Raw genomic sequence first — 25,739 nt, 5'->3', positions numbered from 1 at the left:
TATTTTTCTAACTTAATAGTTATGTTGGCACAAGCAGGTTAGAAAATACTTTTTGAATATTGTTCATGTAGATCTTTTGCCATCAAGTGAAATGAGCACAATATCTATTCAATGTATATACAGTCCAGGCTGCATTTGGACAGTTACGCATAATTTTGTCGTTGAACACATTCATTTTACATATGACAAGGGATCAGCAGACTTATAGTATTGTTGCTTCCATCTGCAGTAAAATCATCAATGCCAGTGGAGCCTTTTCCTGTTGGCAGCCATTGATGCCCAAGTCATATCAGACTGTCTGCCATGTTTAACAGATGATGTGTTGGCTATGGGCCACACAACTTGTTCTTCTTTACATTATTTAACAGAGGTTGATTTTTGTCGAATCAGTCCATAATACTTTGTTCCAGAACTAAGAAATTCTTAGTTTTTACAAACTACATCTTGGACTTTCAGTTTTTGAGTCTGATGCTTATTCTAAATCCTCATCATAAGTTATGGTTATGGTCAACATGTTGTCTCTTCATTAACGACAATGAAATATGTCCAGAGACCATTCTTGACTTTCTGTGCAGTCACAACGGATGTTGTCTCATCCTTCACAAGACCTGTGATCACCAGTCTATCAGGTTGTTTGTTATGTTCCAATTTTTCCATACACACCCCTGCCTTTTAAAAATGTTCCTTGTGTCGATTTAGAAAAAAACACCTTTGATATCTCACTGATGGATTTTTGCTTTTTTGAGGCTCATCATTATCTCCTTCACTTGCAAGGTCACCTCTTCACTCCTCATATTCACAGACAACTCCACCTCAATCAAAATGTCAACTCTCGACTTATAATAAACTCGGTTCCTTTTTTGCACAAACCAATGTTGAACCGAGACAAAGTTGCCCAAGGATTATTTAGTAGGCAAAAGTGCAATTACTTTTGAAACCCTGCAATTTGTGCACTTTCTGCTGTATTTTCTGCTCAATTCTGTCCACACTGATGTAAACAAATTCAAATCAAAGTTAGAACTTGGCACTTAAATGTCTTATCCATAATTTCTATTCAAATGTCATCCGCTCAAGGTCAGAACCTGAAAAACAAAACGGTAAATGTTATAATACTACTCGACTGTATTTTCCCCATGCTTCTTTAATGTGTTACTATCTCGGTGTAAAAAAGACAAGTGGGGTTAATAACGTAAACACATATTTAAAACTCAAACTCTAAAGAGGTCTTGATTATTTGGGTCACAGAAATAGCTGTAGGTGCATATCTGTTCTCCAGTCGGCCACATAAGTTGGATTGTATTGAGTGAATTGATTGTAAAGCCAGATGAGTCTATGAGTTGTGCTTATCAATGGACCCCATTAAACACTTGTCACCCCCGAGGAATTTCTTTGACCATGCAAGTCATTGTCAGCAGACAGCACTCTGACTAATCAATGAGTTCTTAATTACATCTGGTGCACGGTCCAGAGGTGCAGTAAAACAATATGTGCGCACTGTCAGTGTCATCCTTTTGTTTAGTCAGCAACATTGTGGGGACATATTCACAATAGAATTCGGGACTTAGCTGGCAATGTCAACAGTTGGGGTGTGTGACAGAAAAAATGTGACAAGACAAGATAAGAAAGTCATTTGGATTTTTCTCAACTAAAAAAAACAATTAGGCTTCTCTCATCCCTTTCATGAATCTTTGCCTTCTGACAAAATACACAACAATTTGCCAAGACTGAATGTTTACATATACAAAAAAAATCTCCTATTCTATGATTGATTATTCATTGTCCTACGAAGCATAAAAAGATGATCTCAAAGTAAGTAAAAAATGTACATGCTACTCTTTTACAACGCTGCCGTAAGAAAAAAGTCATAACGTTTATTTCCTGCGGTACCAAATGCAGCATTTCCGAGGTCATCAACATACTGCAGGTTACATTTGAGTATCCTGTTGAGAACAAAAAGGCTTTCAATGTTTTAGAATGACTCTGTGTCAGAGGACCTGTTGGCTGAGACACATACTGTATGTAAATCTGTAGGCCATCACTGACTTGATCAGCATAGAGCTGACAACAAAGTGAATTCAGCCTCATCTAAATGTAAATTAGGTTTTATACCTTTGGCAAACAGCTTACATAACTAAGTGTCTATTTTAATAAACCAATTAGATTTTACTCTATGCTACACTTACGCAACAAAATAAAAATCTGTACTTCATGAAAAGGCACATGGGATGCAGATGACTGTCAAACACAGGAAAGAAAAGGATGCAGGCACAAAACCTCACAGAGTTACATGTCTGTATAAATATTATGAATGTAATGAAAACATCCGCTTGATATTTAGTCTCCTTCCAGGAGAGTAAAATAGATCTAGGCTGCAATGAAATTCTATTTCAATGGCTTTGACAATTACACATGGCCGTATATAAAGGAGCCTAAACACTAGACTCCAATGTTCGCCCATTCATTTTTACCACAGACATCAGATTAACTTGTATGCATACAGTCTGATAAAGTGTATGTGGGCACTAAGTCTACGTAAACAACACAGCAGGTTCCTGGTTAGATAGATAGATAGATAGATAGATAGATAGATAGATAGATAGATAGATAGATAGATAGATAGATAGATAGATAGATAGATAGATAGATAGATAGATAGATAGATAGATAGATAGATAGATAGATAGATAGATAGATAGATAGATAGATAGATAGATAGATAGAGTACTTTATTCATCCCCGAAGGGAAATTAATTTGTCATAGCAGCCGGTATATTTGAATACAATAAAATACAATACAATAGAATAAAATAAAAAATATTGAGGTAGAAAGAATAAAAAACAGAAGCACAAGATAAAATAAAATAAAATAGGTAGATAAGGTGCAGTGGCAAGATGATGGTTATAGTACTGATGATATGATGGTAATGTTATTGTTAGACAGTATATAAAAATAGTACAGTATATATAGCAGTATATTGTAATAATGGCAGCAACAGTAAATATAATAGTAATAGTAATATAATGATAATAATTATAACATGTACACATGTATAAATATGTGTATATAGACTTATGTATACAAAGAATATACAGAGAGTATGATACAATATGTGATATATAGTAGAGGTATGAATATAAGTATTTGACTATACAATAGGTAATATAATATACTATGAGTGTAAGAATATGTAGACAGAGTGTGCAAAAGACAATATTATTGTATAAAATGATATATAATATCAATATGGTTTATATGAACACATATCACATATGATGTGAAGTAAGTGTATATGGAGCGGAGTGTTGTACAGGGTACACAGTGCAAGGAGAAAACACAGTGCAAGGAGATTGGAAATGGTTAGGTTCATTTAGAGATATTACTGTCTTTAAAGATGATATATACATCATTCAAAACACATGTCGCGTATCCTGGTATTCACGATAGTCAACAGGGTGAACTAGTGTAATGTTATTCAGTTGTGTTTCTTGTTTCGTGACTGGGGGCTGCTACAATAATAAGCATTGTATCTTATGTAATGTACATTAACGTAATTTAATGTAATGTATAGCCTTCAAAATCCACAATCTATATAAGGTGAGTAAACAAAGCCAGATTCTCTCACATGATCGAAGTGTAGCTGTTGTCTCTGGCACAACACACATCAGTAAACAAAGGCATTATAGTCATCCATAATGTGTATTTCACATGGATGAAAAAGTATTGTTTAGTTGAATAGTACAAAGTAAATAAGAGCCCATAATTAAGGGAAATCAATAATGCATGAAAAAATATACTGTAAGTGTAATTTTACTTTGCTTAAAAAATTACTTTGAAAAACATCGAATAGGCCGCAGTTTTTGCTGTGATGCTCTGCTCTGCTCATATTTATATTTGTATGACAGGTCAGGCTGTTCCATTCAGAGACAGGATATCAACTGCTCGGTACAAAAGGACAAAATCACGAAAGAACTATTATGAACCAATATAAAGACTCACTTTACAGTATGGCCAGGACAAACAGTGATGCTTCAATGAAACAGCAGCAGGGTATCAATTTGACAGTAGCTGGCAAACATCAATTTACCCCGTATTCTAACTTTAGTAGTTCAGTTACTGGAAAGACATTAATATCAATTCCATAAATCATTCAGGAGATTTATCCGGAGCCAGAGACACTGGTATGTTAGTTGATCTCAGTATGGGAGCTCGGCACACATTAATCAATGTCTGAGGCTTTCTGGCCATGTCATCTGGGAAAAAAGGCAAATTTATAAAAAGAAAAAATGAGGGGGGGGGGGTATCACCGCACTGATATCAGCAGAATCCTCATAAACTAACATGTTTAGATCCATTTGCACTGGTTCTGTATTTATGCACTTGTCCACTTCACATGTCTATTGGTTAATTTGTATAAAACTGTGGAAAAGGATGCATATTTATGTATATATCCCTTCATATCAGGTGCCTAGGACACATAACAACTAAGAAAACTTATTTGCATGTGACCAGCTGAATATCACTGTGAAAGTCAAACCTAGAGACAACATTGAAAGTCAAAATAGACTTGGAAGAATAACATTGTCAGTGACACCAAGACCAGAGATCATAGAGTAAATAGGATGAATGTAAAGCTCATGTCAATCTGCAGGAACCAAAATGTTCTGGTCTGTGGAAAAATGACATCTGAGTGCCATTTTAACCTAATCTCCTCAGTCCCATAGAGACCGACTGACTCACTGATTCACTCCAACTACTTCTGCGCTTGAGTGGGTGTATGTGAGGGTCTAACCAACTGACCTTGTCAGTGGTTGAGAAAGTGCTTACTTTTCATGGTCGCACAATTCATACGTCAGAAAAGGTGGAAAAAGATGATTGTTGACAAAGGACCCTGGGGAATATTAACTTAATATCACTCTAAGCCAGGTTCCAGCAAAAGAGCTTGACAAGGTATCAGGTTGTTTGTGCTTTCAAGTATATTTTAAATATTTCTCACCACTAACCAACCAACATGGCTCTGTTGGCCAATTGCCGTTCAAGTGATAATGTGGATATTTTCTGTGTACAAATATGAATTAAATATATACAAATAATAACAATAAAAGTCAACATCTATATTAAATGTGTAATAGCGGCATCAGTAAAAGAAGACCATCACTATACCCAGTACATGCCCAGGTAGATGCTTTTATGTACACATCTATAAATCTGTATATGGACTTGTCCCAGTTATACTAGTTTCAGAGATAAGTGTTGTTCCATCCTGACAGAGCTCTCAGATCCAGAGATTCATAGATGAGCCTCAAAAAAGCAAAAATCCATCAGTGAAATATCAAAGGTTGCTTGTCAAAATCGACATTAAGGAACATTTTAAGAAGCAGGGTTGTGTATGGAAAAAGTGGAACATAACAAACGACCTAATAGACTGGTAAGCCCAAACACAGACATTTGTTTGTACTGGACTTGCCCCCTGTTTGATAATCTAATAAACCATACTGAAGATCGTGTTAACATGCTTTAACTGTTCACCTGTAATTGTTGTATTGCTTTACTATAAAATACCTAGACCTAAGCTACTTTTAATGAAGGTGAGATGTCCTGCTTTTAAAATCATTATTATTATTATTATTATTATTATTGGTAGTAGAAGTCGTACTCGCAGTAGTCTTTGTAGGAATAGTAGTAGTGGTAGTGGTGGTAGTGATGGTGGAATATTAGCTGGGGCTTCTGTCTTTAATCAAAACTGTTAATGGAATCCTTAGTCCTAAAGTTAAGTGAAAGTGACCAAGTTCCTGATAAACATTTTGGTTTATTAAAGCTCTTCCTCTAAATTATTTCAGTCTTATTCTCACACTATATAAATACACCAAAAATAATGAACAGAGATCATGGGCTGGAACATGCAGCCTGATAAGGTTGGATAAATAAGATGATGCTAATCGATGGCTGGTATTTATTTCCTGCAGTCAAATATATTTGTTCTCCTTGTAATACGATTTGAACTGTTGTATTGTGAACACACTGGATCTGTTTGGTGAAACTTAAGGCCGGAGATGCTGACAATAAAATTATCCAGTTATGATAAAAAAATATATATCGTGTACACAGGATATATGTATCAACTTTTAACAGGATAGGATGGGGTCTAATTATGGGTGACAGAGTCCAAAAAGCGAAAACAAAAGCTTACCGAGTCTTTATCAAGACCAATGGTGTTGAGTTTAATATTGATATGAATTTGACTTAAGGAAAAGTTAAGGTGTCAACTATCTTTGGTCTGTTTTTCATTTGGTCTCAAGTTTTAACAGTTCCCCACACTTACCTTAAATAATTTAGAAACTATTTTTGAGGACATTTTGGTGAATTTCATCATTTTTCATTTACACGTTTTTGAACATGCAGCAGGACATTTACAGTCAGGTTAGGGCAGGGATGAAGCAAGCCAGGCCTCTGGGTCGTATGAGGCCCGTGAGACAGTTTGATCAGGTCCACGAGGCAATTCATGAATATTTCATGTAGAAATATTTTTCTGCAATAAGCCTGAAAGCTCTACAAACTGTATGGACTACGTCCCGAGGATTTTTCCATTCTGTGCAGACACGCACTGATGTTTAAAATTCGATTCAAGATGGCCCACTGCTGTGAGCAATTATTTTCAAAACTGACTCTTGCAAAGATTTCTCTCAAGACTTACTGACCCAAAATCTGCGAGTAGCATCAGCATCAGCATCGCTGCCATCTGACAGAAGATGTTTTGCCCAAGAGAAGCAGATCCAGCCATCGCACCAGAGAGGTTACTGTGATATATGTGTTCAATTATTAAGTGTGCCCCCTGAAGGCTGTTATAAAAACTGAAATGACCCTTGATAGGAAAAAGGTTCCCCAGCCATGGGTTTAAGGATTTTTCCTGCAGGTTGAAGGAGGGCTGTTACAAAATCCACATACTGAAGCCTGTAATTATTTGCAGCCACAACTGAAAACAACACATACCACACAAGAGACATCTCTAAAATGAAAGCAGCAGCATCAAAACATGTTTGTCATGGCTTACCACCGACTTGCTTTTTTGGGGGGGTTATGTTGTTTTTTAGTTTCACTACTCACCGCTCTCAAAGCAAGCATCAAACACCAGGTGTCCTTTTCGTAGCGCTCCTGAGTATCCTGGTGGGCTCACCGTCAGCTTGTTCACATTCCCCACCAGGGCATCCTCTCCTCCGGCTTCACTTCCTGAAGAGCAAGTCCAGTATGAATGACAAAGTTAAGTCCCAATTTATTCAAAGATTAAAAAATCTCCATTTTACCAATAGGTAGGTCACAGCTGACACGGGTAGTTCAAATACAAATATATTATATCGCGCATGTTCTCGTGTTATAACAAATCATGGTTACAAATGCATTTATTTACAGTTAAAAGTGAGAACAAAAGTCAATCAAAAGTCAAGAGTCAATCTTCAGTGCAAACTAGAGCACAGATCTAAATAAAGCATTTCAAAATTCAAAGATCTTTTTTTTTCCAGTTTGAATCTTTATGGAACAAATATATTATACGTACACAATTGCCTGACAGTGTCTAACGTTTTTTGTGATTTTTAATTGATCTTTTGACAGACATCATGCCTTTGTGTATATTGTACACACCTGTCTGTAATATAATACTAATATATAATATAACCTATCCAAATGTAGGCTGGTTTACTCTGTTTAAAAACCCCATGAACAGTAAAAAGCTTGAGCCACCACAGAGTTCATCAGACAGACAGGTTCTCACAGTAATAACTGAATCCTTGTATTTACAGACAGGTCAGTTCTTGAGTGTTCAGCCCAATACAGGTGAGCACAGAACACCTTCCGGTTCTGACAGCTAGCTCATTAGCATCCCAGGAGGAGCTGCGGTGTTCCAGCTAGCTAGCAGCCACTACACCTGCCCTAATCCACCCCCGCCCCCCCCCCCCCCCCCCACACACACACACACACACAGGCTCTTCTCCTCACGTGCTGCCGTGCGCTACACTACACGCACACCCTCCGTGGGACGTAAAGCGTAAGTAACAGCAGAGCTAGCTCTCAACAAGCTGGTGACCCGACTCTTGTTTACATCCCTGTACCTGCTAGCTAGGTTAGCACACCTCACGTTAGCGTCAACACAGACTGGCGTGGAACCGGAAGCATGCACATGTATTACTATCCAGACCCCGAGGGACCACTGCCTCCTCCTGCTGGTGTCACCACGCAGAGGAAGCCAAGTCAGGGTCGTTTGTACACACCAGTGTCGCCGTCTCTAACCGTGCTCTCCTCCATCTTCCTCTCCATTCTGCTACCCAGACGCTCTCTGCGCGTTGCCCCGGTAACGGAGCAGGAGGAGGAAGAGGCGCATCTCTGCAACCACACATCTGTGTGCGTGCGCATCTCTGCAGACACACATCCGTCTGCATGCACATCTCTGCAGACACACATCCGTCTGCATGCACATCTCTGCAGACACACATCCGTCTGCATGCGCATTTCTGCAGACACACATACGCTCTGTGAACACCAGGGGCGTCGTTAGGCCTAAAATGTTCTTCAGCGCCCCCAAATAATATTGGGATTTTTTTTTTTTTTTTTTTTTTTTTTTAAATTAAACTATTGTTTTACACATGGACAAGTTATTTATATATCTAACATGCTACATATGTGAGTGCGTTTCTGGTTTGTATGTTTTCTCCCCCTTCAAATTACAATCCAATAGCCTCTCATCATACTTAACAATAAAAGACCGGGCACTAGGACCTTGGGGAGTCTGCATCGCTGCTGCGCTGGCTTTCTCACTCTGCCAAGTAACGTCTCTCATCAAGACAGCAGGATTACAGCCAAGGCGTTTAGCTCATAGTAAATGATGCACAGAGTGAAATTGTAAGTACAGGTAGTTACAGAATATGGCTATCTGTAGTTGTTAACGATTGTTACCTGCTTAAATTTAGGTTTACTTGAGGCAAATGAAAGGGAATATTGTAATGAGCTATGTTAACACTAAGCTAGCTAGCTAGCTATTTTGTTAGAAAATGTCTCCAGTGAGCAAGAGTGTGAACGAGCAAATTTGAAATGTAAGAAAAAACTATCAACAGCTTTCTATTCTTTGCATTAATATCTATCTCTAGTATTTTAAAACAATAATATCAGTGCCTTTAGAATGTTGTTGTTTATAATCAGTTAATGCTAGTGGAAACTAAATGTCATAGTGTCCCTCATAACGCTATTGTACCGGTATATCATCCAATTCATTGACCAGATGGATATAAGAAGATTATTTAGCAGAGGTGACAGCTCCGCCCTAGTCAAAACAAGTATATTCGTCTTTCCTTTACAAGCAGGAAAAATATTTCTCTCTATTTGAGAAAAGTTCATATTTGTGTTGTCAAATTTCACAATGACCCTGAAATTCTGTCTCTTCTGTTATCTTATACTGAATGAATGCAAGCAAAGATACACAGAAAAATCACAGTCTTTCTGATTGAACCAATCTATGAACTGTCTGAAACAATGGATATCCTCAGCCCCAAATGAGCCCAAAAAAAATTGCCGCGCACTGCGCGCGCAAACATTCAACTTCCTTAGGGGCTAAGCCCCCCCTTTCTTTCAATCCTAGAAACGCCCCTGGTGAACACAGGTTTTCAGTTTCACTCTCACAGTCCAGGTAAAATTCAAAAATCAAGAACATGGTGAAAACGGCTCTGAAGGTGGTGGGCAAAGAAGACCATCCTTCCCCTTCAGAATGTTCTGTTGTCAGACTGGCACACAGGATCCTTAATGACCGGTCACACATACTGTTCTCTGAATTTTCTTCAGGCAGACATTACAGAGCCTATAAGTGTAAGACCAACCGCCTCAAGCTCTCATTCACCTTCAAGTCCATCACACTACTCAACAAGGAAACATTTTTGCTTCGACCATGTGTCTCAATAACCTTTGCACTTTGTATGGCACATGTCTTCACTCTGGTTTTTCTTTTTTATGGATACATATCCTTTAGTGTTTTATCATTTTAAGTGTCTCCCTTTTATTCTCCATTATTATTCTGGGTCTTACACAATGTGTCCTTGTGTATGTTTTTTATTGTTTGTTGTACAATGTACTGCTCTGCAGTACACTATACTTGCCCAGGTACATGAACCTAACAGCTAGATGATATGAACCAATTTTGGTCTCAGAAGCATAATGATTTTATTTTCAGTTCTGATCATTCACATTAAAACCAGCTATTTGTTTTAATGTTGTGATTGACGTTTAGGTAGAACACATTGACTAGTAATTCATAATAAAAATGTATGAGAACTTGTCATAAACTTGAGCCAAGATATGTCACGTCTCTGACAGAGCTCTCAGATTTAGATTCACAGACTCTCCAGTTACATTACCAAAAACAGACCAGATGTTGATGAAACCATATCATTTGATCATATAAACTGAAGCTGCTTCCTGCTTTTTTTATATTCAAACCCTGGAAATGCATATTACAGTCAAATAAACCTGTTCACCTGTAATAGTTGTATTCTAATTTAAATCACTTTGATGATCAAAGCAAAGCAGTGTTGGTAGTAGTATTAACTGCAACCTGTTTTGTTTCCGTTTTAGAATAATAGCCTCTAAAATAGCAAAAACCACAGGCACTGATCATTTGTGTATTTGCATTTGTTATCGTAAATCGAAAAATTCTAAACTGGTAATTCTGAGTGTTAATCAGTCAGTGTTGGTCAGTAAACAGGAAAAGTCAAAGACATTTAGCTTTATCCTCCATCTGAAAACCATATGTCGAAAAATAATCCAAAAGTAAACTTAATTAATCCTTAATCTGAAAAAAACTTCATATGTTGGTGTGCAACATAGTTAATCTTTGACATTTACTTTCTGAAAGCTCCAGTAAACTAGAAATAGGCAATCAGAGTGCCTTTCACCTGTAATCAGTATATTGTACACACCTCAGTTTTATGTCCCCCAAAAAAAAGCCGATCCTTGCAGACAGCGGCCAGAGACTCTGAATTATCGTGTAGATCGATTAAAGCTGGAGGTTTTCTAGACAATTGGAGCATAGATGTCATCAAGGCCAATCAAGCCTGGCCCTATTCCTTTCCCATTACAAAGGCTTCACCTGATTAAGTACATCAAATGAGCCGCCGCACAACTCCTGGAGCAAGAGGCGCACAGGCTGCTGCTAATTTTCAGGTTATAAGCTGTATGTAACGGGACCAAATGAGTGAGACCAGGAAGGGTGCAATGGTTTTTCTCCACCGCGTGTGATCTGTATTTGATGGCGAGCATCAACCGGCCTCTGAGCAGATAGGTTGGACTGATTATTTCTCAGATGACAGGAAGAGAATACAGGGCTGCTGTGTAATATTTCGCTAAAATTAAAAATTGAGTAGCTGTCCTCCATGCTATGTCATTCCTTTAACACTATGCCAATTAAAGAGCTCTATGGTGGTACAATCACTCATTTGCAAGAGGGAGATTGAAATTGAATTATGGAGCATGAGAAGAATGAATTAGATACGCTACATGTCTCCCTTGTTTCCCAGCTCTTATCAATCTGAGAGACTGGAGAAGTGTAGCTGAATCTACCCCAAGATCCTCGCTCGTCTCTGCAGGGTTCGTGGCACTTTAGATTCCGTAACTTCATCGAAAGACCAAAACTCCCATCTGCTTTTTAAATCGAATAATTACCTACAATTACATGTGATATGGCTGTGGCATGTTGCACAGTAGGGTCCTATAGTGGAACTACAGTGGCTGAGGATGTTACGGCAAAGTGTTGAGTTGCATGAAGTGTTTTTTTCTTGATGGTTTTCCCTTTTCTTTTGAAGCTCCATATTCTATACAGTAGTGTCCTCCTAAAGATGGACAGAAAATAGCAACACATTCAACATTCTCTCTACACGAGTACAAATCTCCACGTATGCAGGCTGTATGTTTCTTGTCATGATGTTTGCAAAGTGCAGCAAAGATTTAATGAACACATCTATCACTGGAAAATAGAAGAACATGAAAGAGAAGAACAGTCCTCAGTATGGCCTCTCAAATTTTAATTATCTCTCAGGAGAGGGTATTTTTACATGTTTATCAAAACAGTTTTGACCTCTAATGATTTCTGCACATTTGAATGGGCCTCACATGTAGACGTGCCTGTCATGGTGTATGTACAGAATCTACAGTAACTTTAAGAAGCGGCGGCTATTTAAAGCGGTTGCTAGTGACTGGAGGACACACCACGGCATCACAATCCCGTGCAGAACATATCAGAAAGCCCCTCGGGGAGACAGACGCTTTGGCAGAGCAAAGATATTTTTCAAGCCGTGCGTTTCATTCTTTCAGAAAGATACTCTTTCTTCTAAACTGCAAAAATGATCAAATAAGTCAGTGCTTGTGGCTCAGTAGCACGACTGAGAGAAAAAGAAAAACTGACACAAAGAATTTCTTGTTTATGTTTCCAGCCTGAAGCTCGATGTGCATGTACGTGTGTGTGTGTGTGTGTGTGTGTGTGTGCGTGTGTGTGTGTACGTGTGTGTGTGTGTGTGTGTGCTGGCCGAGCAGATCTATGTTTTGGTATTTGTAATCCAGCAAGTACAGGGAAACCCTTTTTACTTTGGTCAGCTCAGGACTTCCGCACATACAGTCCATCATCATCATTGAAGAGGGAAGTCATGCAAAAATCAAAACACGAGGCACAAGTGGCGGGGAGTTGGACACGGGTGGATGTGAGGAGTGCCAGCTTCGGGGGGGGGGTTACATAGACCAGCCGGCAGGACACAGAGAATCACTATGGTGACAGCAATCAGGGGGCTCAGGGGAGTGAGGCTGGGTCAGAGAGGACGGCTTGAGAGGCAGCTGACGGAGGAATCAGCCCTCACTCTGGATGATTCAACTGACAGCCCCCCCCCAGGGCTCCGCCTTACCAGTCCTCCCCAGAGACCGTGGGCTTTACAGTACGGGGATGTGGCTAGCAGTCCTTTTCTTCTGAGGCGGGTGGGGGGGGAAATGGAATTAAAGCCAAGTGAGTACGACGGTGCAACATCACAGTTTTACTGTTGATGATCCCCTCACCATATCCTGTTACGGCTGAAAATGTGAAAAAAGAGAAAATGTGCTAATTTAATACATGTAAACGTCATTATAAATATGTGCCACATGCTCGGTGTCGCTACGTATTTTTTTCCCTTCATGGCTTGAACATGACTTGAACATCTGTAAAAACGTAGTGTTTTCTAACACTTCCTCTGCTTTTCTTTCCTCCCATTAGCCCCCTCTCTCATCGATTCATCATCACCCACTCCTCTCCCTCTCCCTCTCCCTCTCTCCACCGTGCTGGACAGTGTCCACCTGAACAGATGGTCCCGTGTCAATAGGCTGCTATTAACTGGCCACTCTACGCCGCTCTCATCCAAGACAGCAAAAAGCACATTCAGAGCACCGAGAATAAATCCTCCGCCTCGCCGACGGAGCCACAATAATAAGACACAACTGAAATTAGCTTTAGTGAAGATGACAACGTTCCCAATCACTCTGCCATCAAATACCTCCCATTTCCACAAGCATCTGGACTATTTTATACTTCACTCGATGCAAATGCAGAACCCCCGTGAGTCATGGCTGTCTGAAAAAGTGTTATCGACTGAATCCAAGAATGAAGTGAATCATATTCTTGGCACACATCCCCCCCCCTCCAACCCCCCTTTTTTTTCTTTTTCGTTGTTGTTTGTTCCGTCGTTGGGATCTCCTGCCACGCTTGTGACTAGCTGCTTCGTCATCTCTGTGCCACACCCTGCTGAGGAGAAGGACGTCCACCTGACCTTGATGCTCACATCAGCCCAACCCACACTCCCCCCCCCCCACCGGGTCTGGTTGCCGCTACTGAGAGGTACCCTTCACTTCCACTCTCTTGAGGCATCTCAATGGTGTGTGGCTGTTATTGCATCCTATTACTTTGCTTGTATGTGTCACGAAAACACGTCAAAGGAGGCGCTGAAGGCTTTTCTTCCTCTTAAGTCATAACGGTTCTTCACACGCCGCACGTTTTTGTGAAAGCCACAAATACTTAACAATAAATAAACAGTATTACGCCTAAAACCGCTTATCGGTTCATTCATCCAGGCTGTGTACCCTGATCCGAAATGCAAAAACACTCCTTCACCATCTTTACCTGTGTGTTATAGACACGCACATGAGAAGAGGAGAGGAAAATTCAAAAGATAGGAGTGGCACCGAGAGGAAGGGACGTGGTGGCGATGGTGTCGCTGTTGTAAGAACAGTCTTCCCACCTTGTGGCAGCATGGTGAACTGAAGCTGCATCGATGCGTGAGCAATGGGGGCAGAGGGAGAGAGAGGGGGAGAGATTGAGTGATGGAGGGAGGGGGGGGTGCAAAGGAGAGAGCCAGAGTGATACAGTGTATGAGAGAGAGAGAGAGAGAGAGAGAGAGAGAGAGAGAGAGAGAGAGAGAGAGAGAGAGAGGGAGGGAGAGAGAGAGAGATAGATGGATTGAGGGGAGGAGGGTGAGCAAAGGAGAGAGCCAGACTGATTCAGTGAGAGAGAGAGAGAGAGAGAGAGAGAGAGAGGGAGAGAAAGAGAGAGAGAGCAAAAGGGAGGGGAGTTTAAACTAAGTGCTATGTTTTGGGACAGGCTAATCTGCTAGCGAGCAGTGTGAGGATCGGAGCGTATTGTGTGAGCCAGTGTGCGGCGGACAGATAAGGGAGCCAGCCAGCCCGCCAGCTCGACCCACCGACTGCCTGCTTTAATGTGCTGACTCTTGGGAGATTTCAAAAAAAAAAAAAAGAGAAAAAGAACAGCAGCATATTGACTCCTTAGACGTGTGCGGAGACCCTGGGCACAAACTCCACTACTACAGCCACAGCCTGCAGAGGTGCATCCACAGACAGGGGAGAGAGAGAGAAAAAAAAAGAGAGAGAGAGAGAGAGAGAGAGAAAAAAGAAAAAAATAAGAGGACTGAAAATTCACAACTCCAAAAATCTGAATATTCAAGAGGGTTTTTTTTTTTTATCCCCCTCTTTTTTTCCAATTGATTTCATTTTTTCTTTCTTTCCTTTTTTTTTGTGTTCCCGGGACTGACTCCCGACGAAAAGAAAACAGGGGGAACAAAGAACTGAAGAGAAGCTGAAAAACAAAAAGGACAGAACGGCCAAACAAGCACTGAAGCTGAACATGTTCGAAATAAGCAGATCACTCAACGCCGCTTTGCTGAGCAATGAGGTAAAGAGATTTTGGATTTCTTCTCCTCCATGCCTCACCTGTATGTGTCTGCTGCCAACCATTCTGTCATGTACGTTGTCGTGTGTGTGTGTGTGTCCGTGCGTGTCTGTGTGCACTTCTGTACGCTCGTAGCCAAAAAGGAAAAAGGGGATGATTGATAACCGCTGCTGTTTATTATATTTCCCCGGCACGATGGTCGGTACGCAGGAACAGGGACTGCTATGCTTCTCACGCTCATCCTGCCTTGTAATCATACATGGAGAGCTAGTGTCTCGACTTTATACCCCCCCCCCCCATTGTAACCAAACCAAGGTAGCCATCAGAATCCATCAAACACAGGCTTGCTTGTGAAATTGCCCACCTGGGGCTAAAATTGTATGTGTGCCTTCATGTGCACGTACAGTAAGTCTGCGAGTGTCTGTGTGTGTGTGTGTGTGCTTACATGCATCTGTGCGAGAGCAAAGTGTTCTGTAATCCCTCTCTACCTCCTCTTTCTTCATGTTTTCTCCCCCCACTCCCTCTTCTGTCCTTTACCATCCTTCGCTGTCCTTCCTCCCTGCTGTTATCTGTTTTTCCTTCCCTCCTCTCACACCCCTTCCCTCTCTCTTTCTCCCTCTCTCTCTCTCTCTCTCTCTCTCGCCTCCCCTCTCCTCCCGTGTCTGTGTATGAGCGTGTGTGTTCTGTGAGCAGCATCTCAAGATGATGGCGAGGTACGAGCAGCTCTCGGGACTAGCAGCCAGTGGCGTGGGCTCCGTCCCCGAGACGCACTCGCCGCTATTTCCCAGGGATCTCCTGTCATCGCCAGCCCAGATGGGTTACAGGTCACCCCTGGTAAGAGGATAGACAGACCAATATATATCTCCATCTCTCGAATGAACACAGGCAAGAGTAATACCAAGAACAGAAACAGGGAAAAAGGTGTGAGGGGTAGTTAGTACAAGTGTGAATCTCTTTCTATGTGTGTGTGTGATTGTGTGTGTGTGTTTGTGGGTGGGTGGGGGTATGTGTGTGTGGGTGTGAGGGTGTATGTGGGTGTGAGTAGAAGAGCAAAAGAGCGTATCAATTGTGGGATCCTGCCTGTATCCCCAATGGATAGTATTAATAAATATTTACATTGTTATGTTTGTTCAATTACGGACGCCTACTTTGTCTTTAGCCTCTGCCAGTCAGACTGTTGTCAAGGGAATTTGTGGTGTATGTGTGTGAGTGCGTGTGTTTGTGTGTGTGTCTGTGTGTATGCATGTGTGAGCGTACGTTTGTGTCGGTAATATGTTTTATGTTTGTTGTATGCAGTGAAATTCTGTCGGCATCTGCACGATTTGCATTCAATTTGACCTTTGATAAATATGTAACTTTCATAGTAAATTAATCAACACACGTTTTAGCACTCCAACGCAATTCTAATACGTTGAAAGTCTGTATAAAAAAACATTTATGAGTATTTTTTTCATGCACCACTAGGAGACATAGAGTTTTGTAAGATGACAGATTTCCAATGACATTTGATTACCACCATCAATCACAGTCAACCTCTGACGAGTCACATTAGCACAGTAAGCAGGGAGAGTGGAGATTAATAGGATATTTTGCACTGGAGTCAACATCACTTTGCCATTTACATAGAAAAGGTTACTGTAAGGGAATAGGGAATGAGGAGGGGGAAAAAAAGGAGCCATGAGAAAACCCTGAGCGTTTAGGCAAAAGGGTTGTAAGAAAATCCCTGACTCGCCGCATTAAAGCGACATGAAGCTGTGGGTGTCTAATCCGCTATGGGCTCTTCATTGGTTCGGCTTCCCTTCAAACTGGCTCAGATCCACACCCCAGAGCCTCCCGGAAGCCTTCATAACCCACTGTCATGCTGCTGACTGTACCCAGGGGTTTCCGTCAACTCTATGCAAATGCGCGGCGAGGATAAGCATTGATATACGTCCGTGAGGAGTTGGGCTTCAAATATAAAAAAAAAAAAAAAAAGAAAGATTGTTTTTCAGCTTGCTCCTTTTGAATTCTCGCTCGAGTTCGAAGAACATCTGTCCAGTGTTTTGTTGTCGTTACACACAGCGCACAATACGACTGCCGTTTCCCCGCTGCCCATTTACACTGACAACAGTGTTATCTGCTGTTTGCATAAAGCTGCTGAATCATAAATAATTTGTTAAAACCAGTGGAACTAATTAGCTGGATTTATTATATAAATATGATTGCCGTGCTCACATATTTTGCTGCATCTTATCAGCCTTTTATTAGGAGGATTTGGAGGTGATTAACTAAACCAGTCGTTTCCAGAGTGGAACATGATCATCAGAAGACTAGTTGCACATAATGTTGAATTCACGGTGTATAAATGAAGTAAGGAAGATAAAGTGGAGATGAACATTTATTCAAAACACTGTTATTATTAAGTGAGTGACTACGAGGTCTTCATCATACGTAGTTATAATTCTGGTAAAATGGTTTATTTCTGTGATTGTGCACATTTGTCATCAATTTGCTGCTGGTGATGAGGCGTGTTCCTGTAGGGGGGGGGTGAGCACATATGCTTGTGTATGCGTAGGAAAATGTGCTTGTGTGTGTGTGTGTGTGTGTGTGTGTGTGTGTGTGTGTGTGTGTGTGTGTGTGTGTGTGTGTGTGCGTGCACATGATTACCCGGGTTCAGAAAGACCATCGTTATAGTGATTAATGGTGCCTTCATTAAGCACAGCAAGATCATTTGCATACATTAGATAAATGTACTGGAAGATTCTAGTGACTTTGGTGTGTAAAGCCTCAAAAAGCAGCCTCACATTATTTATGGCGATGTTCTCAAAAGGAAACCTGCAACGGTATCGAACACATTGTGGTCTATATCTGAACCCAAAGGAAATTAATTGTTTTATAAAACATTCAGATATTTTATCAATTAATCAGTAAAACAAATTGAGAAATATTTTTTTATAGAACGCACCACTCTATTAAATTACCGCTTTGATTAATGAATAAATGAGGGCAAAGCTAAACGTTTTCGTCCTCCTCCACTATTCGCCTGCAGCCAAGTTTACCGTTACTTCCCCTGGCAACACCGTGCTCAGTGTGTTTAAAGTGTTTGTGTGTTTGTGCATCATGTGTCGTCTCGTTTGTGTGTGCGCACATGTTCTCGGTAATGCATCATGTGTTTCAAGATGTGGGAGAATCACATCCAGGGCCGAGGCACAAACACAACAGATCCCTCATGCAGTTCATGAATTTAAACTGGAATTGTTCAGACCGAACAGCCGCAGTAACAGTTTACAGCAATTAAGGATGACCGGCACATCTCAGCCAAGTCACCCCGGACAAAGCTGATCAAATTGAAAGAGCATGTGAGCGAAAAAGCGAACTGTAAATTATTCTTTATATCCGTCACTGAGATCTAATTTTCAAAAGCCCACATCTCAAACCCTGCAGTGCGCCGTGCTTCAGAGCTGAATGTTGTTAATTTGTTGGAAGCTCCGCTGATTACCCACTGCAGGCAGCTGCCGTTCTTTATGTGACACCAGGCTTTGTTTGACAACTCCAATCTATTCTGTTTCAACCTTTTTTTTTTAAAGAGGGCTGCATTTTATACCTTACGAGGTCCATCACCACCGCTGACAGGCAAGAAAAAGGGAGAAGAAGAGGAGAGTACATGGGGAACGTGTGTGGAGACGGTGCATTAGCAGGCAGGAGAGATAGAGGTCATCTCTATTTCATAACAATGATTAGCTTCTTCCATCTGCTCCTCGGTGCATTTCCCCCTTTCCCTGATTGCAGTGTTCTCTATATCAAGGAAATTACTTCATTTATGCTCTACCGCCGCGTCGTCAGCGAAGCACAAACAGGTGCAGCCGACTGTACGTCGCCACGAAGGGAAATCATGCTCGTAGAGAGGGAGATCCAGACATGTGCAAAACAAGTACAATGGTGCTTGATTAATGCAGGACTGGCAGAAACAAATGTGTTTATTTTCATTTTTAAAAGTATGTTAATTGCACAAACCTTAATATTATATGACCTGCCGAAATTCAAAAAAATATCTATCTGCGGGATTCAAAAGTGTTAATTATTTTCCATTTTTAAGGCAATTTACATTACAGCTCATTTAAGATGGAGGTTTGATTTCTCCCTCTGTTCAGTAAAGTTTTTTAGCTTTAGGGTCCTAATAAAAAGACATGCTATTCAGGCACACCAGCCCTATAGCATATAGGGAACTGGAGCGGGTCATGACCGCACCGTGCACACGCAGCATCAGAGGAACACAGCCTGTGCAGCTTTGTGCGTGTGTGTGTGTGTGTGTGTGTGTGAGTGTGTGTACATCATGTCATGTTTGCACTTGATATGAGCACATGTGGTGTGTCAGTTATGGGGAACACAGAGAGGCTGAGAGATGCTACGAGGGGGGGGGGCCTGAAGGGTTCAGATTTGTTGGAAGAATGCACACGTGTGTGTGTGTGTGTGTTTTTGTGTGTGTCGTGTCTGTTGGCCACCAGTGCTGCAGGGAGGGCCCAGTGATCAGCAGCTGAGCCTGTGTCCCGCTGGGAGCCATCACTGCAGAATAGAGCAGGTGTCTGCAGGCTCATGCACACACACACACACACACACACACACACACACACACACACACACACACACACACACACACACACACACGCACACACACACACACACACACACGCACACACACACACACACACAGGCACGCACACACACAGTGTAAAGCTAAGCATGCTATCTCTCTCTTTCCTCACTGTCTCCGTCTTTTCTCTTTTTTTGTGCACACCCACCCCAGCAATGCAGTCTGTCTGCAGGGTGCCTTTTAGTGTGTATTTCATCTCCCATTACCATGTTTTTGATCATTACCTATTTTTCATACCGATCGAGTCTTTATACAAGACGTAAAAAAAAATTCTACAGAAGTGGATGTGATCAATAAACAAAAGAACATCCCCCAGAACAGCGCGCTGCATCGACACGGGCACCCACTCTCAGTCAAAGGTCACCTTTCTGTGTTCAGATAGTTTGACCTGGAAGTAACAATCTGTCATTTAAAAACGCTGATATTCTGGCACAAGGCGAAGCTCAGGTGTTCTGGATTTCGAGCCAGTGCGGACTTTTGTCTTGACATTCACGACAGAAGAGCAGTCACAACACACCAGTCGTGTCACTTTAACAATCGCTGTAATTATTACAGGAGGTGGGCGAAGAGCACAACCCGTAATCCAACAGTAAACAAAAGGGTCGCCCCCGCCGCCGAAAGAGCAAAGCAGAAGATTTGAACCTGCTATTATTCCGAGCTTGATTGACAGCTCTTTTAATACACTGATTAGCAGAGCTACATAAAAGCTATTCAAATTTCCTGATTATGATAATGTTCGTAAACAAAGCATTGAAATGGGCTTTTCAATTATAATTTGTTAAGAAATAAAGTAAATGTGGCCAATTTAAAGCCACATTTATATTACGAAATAATAACAAAATCTTTGTAATAAAAGATATAGACAGGACCCTTGAAGAAATACAAAATAGTAAAACTAGACCTCACCCTTGATACAAAAATACGGCAGCACACATAACTATTATAGTTTAATAATTAAATATGATATAATCTCGTTAGGTCTAGTGATTCACCTCTAGTTAGTGGCGACATTTGTGCCGTTGCACATGTCGACAAAAAAGAAGAATTCTCACCTCTTGCTGATTGTTTGTCTTTATGAATTCAAAAAGATAAATACCACATTGCTGTTCTTTTGCCCGGTTGAAGAAAGAATTTAATTTTCAGGGACAAATCAGTTGCCTCTGTTGGACAATGTTTTCACATCCAGCTGCAAATATTTCATTCGGCTTAAAAGGGATAAACAGGGAGCGAATAATGAAACAAACAAGAGGGGAGAGGAAGCGGCATTGTGCTCTCAGATTTGTTATTTGCAAACAAGCATTAAAACCTAAGGTTAACAGAAAGTAGGAAAGAAATGCCTCTTCTCCGGTTGTGACGGTGACATTCACAGGTTTTTTAAATAAATCTAAAGTGACTTCAGGTCAGCAGTTTTCCTTCAAAGAACAATCCGAATGTATCGGATCCTTCAGCTTCACCGAATTAAAAAAACGGACAGTGATATCAGCATGTACTGTAGATACAGTCTGGCGTCCATACAAAAGAGGTATTAGCCAGTGCAAAGCCTTTTACTGGCCTCTCTGTGTCTGTGATAATCTCTCTCAGATGGCTTAGACACATATTCATTTTGCAAACACAATCATCCCACTGAAAGAACATTGAATCAATCAATTTCCACCCAAAAAAATGAATCATATGGCTCAAGCCCTGTGCAGACGCGCCCATTTTGAAGGTGATGATTCCTGACCAGACGATACCTGGCAGTCATTTTGCAGGCAGTGATGTGAGGGAATGTGATGCTGAGCTGACAAACGCCTGCCGATACGTGAGTGATTGTCTGCGTCGGGGAACCTGGCATGTTGATGAACAACACCCCCCCCCCCCACCCCACTCCCCCTGCTCACAGAAATGATAGTTTCAAAGTCAGTGCGTTTCTTATTGATTGACTAATTGCCGGGGGTTTGGGGGGGGCAGAATATCTGCTGTCACCATGAATAAATGATGTATGGTTGACTTGTGCATTAGCGCTGATGGGTGACCGCTGCAGTTACGGTGGCTGCCCACTGGTTTCACTGGGAGGTCGGCTCTAGCGTAGCAATAGGGGGCCCTGTGTTTACTGTGTGTTCAGGAAATAGTTTTAAATGCGTCACAGACTTTCTTTTCCATCGGCGAGCTTAAGTGCGATAGCTGTTGCTGAGTAAGATGTCGGACGAATCAAGAAAATACTGCTGGTATTTCTGTCCGGGGAATGCCGACGCTAAGTGGTTCCTCTACACAACCCCGAGATGCGACAACATCATCATCATTATCTGCTAACCCCTCACTCCCATTAATAATAAATGAATTCTAACAGCAGCGTTCGGTTTTACTGTGGTGTCTGTCAGAAACATTACGACTTAAAGTGATACTAATTTACAGGGATACACGGAGACATGCAGCTCTTATGTACAGTATGTGTATTTATCCCTCTGTTTGTTGTATTGGGACATTGTGCAGCTTACGTATTATCTTGGTATTTTGTGTGGGCGAAATAACAGAGTGTGTTCTTGACAACATCCCATTCTTGAATCAGCGTGAGTGTTTCAAGCAAACAAAATAATTGAAACACGTCTCTAAGCATGTAGGCATTTAGACCGGAACCCGCTGGAGCTTTTTTTTCTCGCCGTGCGTTGCCCACTTTTCTTCAGGCATGATAAAGGGCGGTTAAGCATGAAGTGACATTTGGAAGCTGGATTTGTGCAGTGTGGGCATGTTTTCGGCCCACGATGCCGTAGGCCAGCCCTGTGACGGACTCTGGACGAGTCTCGTTTCGAAAAGGTTACTCCTTATCAGAACGCCGTAGCGCAGCCGTTTATGCAGATCTGATACCGAGAGGTTTTTTTCGATGAGGTTTTAAAAAAGACTTCATTACAGATGGCAGGTGGCGTTTTAACTGCTCACGTTTGAAATTCACTGAAAGAAGAAACCAGGAGTCATTTCTGCAGGGAGACACAAAACGACAGCAGAAATAGCGAAAATAAATAATGGAGAGAAAAAGGTCTGAGTGAGCAGCAGTCGAAAAACCCTGGAGTGGGACGATCTGTAGTGCGTAGTGTGTGTGTGTGTGTGTGTGTGTGTGTGTGTGTGTGTGTGTGTGTGTGTGTGTGTGTGTGTGTGTGTGTGTGTGTGTGTGTGTAAAAGACTCTACCAGATGGACCACAGCAGTCGCCCTGTGTGCAGTGGATGTACCCCGACCGGGATCAAACGCAAAATGAGCTGCCCCCCACCAAAGCCTGTCGCTACACCCAATGGTCAACTGACCCACCTGCACTACAGCTCGACCACTGCTGAACTTCAAACACACAACAGACAACAAGACTGCAACAGAAGCTACAACAGGTTGATATCATAGCAATCGCACGGAACTCAACAGCCTCCGAATGTGACAAACACACACGAGAGCATTTACTTTACATCGATGGCGGTTAACAGCCAGACTAAACTTGATCAGTGTGCGAGCGGCTGGCCCGCTGGAGTTGAATGTCACCCCACGCTGCGGACCGCTCTGTTGTCCAAATGGACACTAATCCACCCGAGCCCTGTTGAGAATACACTCGTAGTGCCAGAGCACATGCCAGACTCAACAGCCAAGGCATAGCTAAGCCTCTCTGGGCACCTCCGCAAACCTTTTCTCATTTGTGTTCATCTGCAGCCTCAAAGACACTGCATTATCGCTCCCACGAAAATAAATAAATAATCCATATGTTTGCTCAAAAGTGAATCATTTGAATTTGAATGCTTAAATTTCATGTTTTGGTCTGTTTTCCCTCGTCAAAACACCAATTAATCAAAACCCTGACAAAGCAGACGTCTCCGTATTATTCTGAATTAAATCAACAAAAGACGAGAGCGTTTCTGCCGTTTACACAGAGGCTGAACAAGCGTTTGCTCGCTATTGCACAGTTAGAGCGAGAGAGGGAGAGAGACAGAGCGTTCAGCCCGAGCTTTCAAACATCCCCCCCTGTCACATCCTCGCAGTCTGCAAAGCTCCGGCTGTACCAAACAGCTTTGAGTTAAAGTGGTAGAAAGTGGCTGTGACAAATGCAGCACAGCCTTGTTCCAGGATCAGCATGATGAATTCATTTCTGATCTGAGGAGTTTTCTACCAGGGGAAAGTGACACATGCAGGGGTTAAAGCCGGCGATGCACCATGCCCACTGACACACAGAAGAAGAGGACGTGGGAGGAAAGCTTCAGATCTACTGAAATACTCGTCTTTAATACGGTGTAGATTTAAATAATAAAACAGTCGAGGGTCCGGCCGTGACCATGAGTCCAAACATTCGTTGTGGGATTTAGTTGTTCGAGGTTCTTCAAAGCAAAATGTGCGCTTTTTATTTGCTCACAATCAACAATGACCCTTAAAGCACTGAGCTGTAACTCAATAATAAATGTCACATTTTCAGGCTTCACCTCAATGTTTTCATCTCTTTTCAATTAGTTTCTCCGCAGGACGTCTCGAAAAATAAACACACGAATCTCATGGCGTGGAAATGAGGAGGAAAGTATTAGATTTTCTGTAAATAACTAGCACATAGCTTTACCTACAAAAACGAATCTGAAGGTCATATTTTCAGTGTTAAGATTTTACTAGAAATTCTGCTGCTCCCGCTTTAGGATGTACGTTTTCTCTTTAACGAGAAGCTGTTGCGGCAGAACTGCTTCCTCCATTACTGAATTGTCGGAACACCTCGGCAACAGGGTCCTGCTTTCGAAGAGAAATAAAAGAGGGACAACAACAACACTGATGCAGGTGCACTTGTCTCCTCTGAGCATGGAAGTACTATAAAGATAGTATCCATATATTGTACACCACTAATTCATGAATATAAAGCCCATGGTCTTATCATTGAAACCAAACAACAAAGTCATCCGAGTCCAAACCCCTCCCTTGCTGTCCGGAGGCAGCCACATCGTGTTAATAGCTGTCTGCTGTCTGGGACTCGGTGATGCTGAGTTTGTCGTCGGGCAGGGAGGCGAGCCCAGTTGAAGGCTATGATTCTCATTTGTTGATTGTTACCGGCAGAGGGTGGACACCTGCCAGGAGAGAGGCGATCATCAGACTGAGTAGCACAGCAAGATGCTCCTACTGCCAGAACTTCAATAGAGCAACTCAATCTATCCTTCAAGGGCAAATCCAGCAGAGGCTAAAAGAGCCGCAGCACGCCGAGGAGTGGGTTCTCCTCTATTAGATGTATTAGGTTGTTTTACAGCGTGGATTACTGCGGTATTTTGAAGTGAAATCCCCCAAAAAGTTATGCAGTGTTCTCCAAGGCATTGATTATACTACATTACAGTGCTGTTTCCAGACACTGTGGCAGGAATAATTCAGTTTCAGATTGGGTTTTTCCGTCTTTTGTCCTTCGTTGCATCAATTTCTTCTCAACCCCACTCGGGAAAAAAAATGCAAAGATCAGTTTTGCTGCGAAAACACAACTTTTTCCTTCTCTTGTTAATAATCAAGGTATTTTCTTGCGACACTTTGAGGCAACACCTCTGCTGTCATCCTCACTTCTCCTCCTTTAAATAGAAGCCTTATTATGGGGAGTGAAACATAAGACAGGTGTTGAGACGCCGCATCTGGCAGCTGACGAGACTCAAACCCAGAGCACCCACAATTATCACAGTCTGCACGCTGCATATTCAAACCTGCCACACTGAGCACGCTTTGCTTTACCTGCTCTTTCACACTTGTTATCCGAACAGTGCATGACGGCTGCTGGCAGAGTAGGAACTTTGCGACCAGTATTTTCAATAGCAGTTTGAACCTGGAGATTCGGCCTCAACAAGCTGTGATTTCCAAAGGGAGTGGCAGAGCAGCAGCATCACAGGGTTTGTGCAAAAGAACCCGAGGGAGTGAGAGT

The 25,739-nt window shown here is 41.8% G+C and overlaps 2 protein-coding genes across 2 annotated transcripts in view; one reads left to right on the top strand and one right to left on the bottom strand.

Moving 5' to 3' along the window:
* Positions 1-8,296, bottom strand: part of agbl4 (AGBL carboxypeptidase 4) — a 263,547-nt gene extending 255,251 nt beyond the window's left edge. Inside the window, exons 1-2 of the mRNA XM_061078886.1 lie at positions 8,263-8,296; positions 7,103-7,225 (exon numbers count right to left, since the gene is read on the bottom strand). Coding sequence (XP_060934869.1) covers positions 7,103-7,225; positions 8,263-8,296 — 157 coding nt within the window. The remainder of the gene's footprint in view (positions 1-7,102; positions 7,226-8,262) is intronic.
* Positions 8,297-15,185: 6,889 nt separating this feature from the next.
* elavl4 (ELAV like neuron-specific RNA binding protein 4) overlaps positions 15,186-25,739 on the top strand; it is a 72,377-nt gene continuing 61,823 nt past the window's right edge. Inside the window, exons 1-2 of the mRNA XM_061078279.1 lie at positions 15,186-15,233; positions 15,924-16,064. Of these exons, the coding sequence (XP_060934262.1) occupies positions 15,186-15,233; positions 15,924-16,064 (189 nt within the window). The remainder of the gene's footprint in view (positions 15,234-15,923; positions 16,065-25,739) is intronic.

The sequence above is a fragment of the Limanda limanda genome, chromosome 9 (genome assembly GCF_963576545.1).
Source record: "Limanda limanda chromosome 9, fLimLim1.1, whole genome shotgun sequence".
NCBI classification, from domain to species: domain Eukaryota; kingdom Metazoa; phylum Chordata; class Actinopteri; order Pleuronectiformes; family Pleuronectidae; genus Limanda; species Limanda limanda.
Note: the sequence above shows the minus strand (reverse complement) of the source record. Positions and strands in the feature narration are given on the sequence as shown.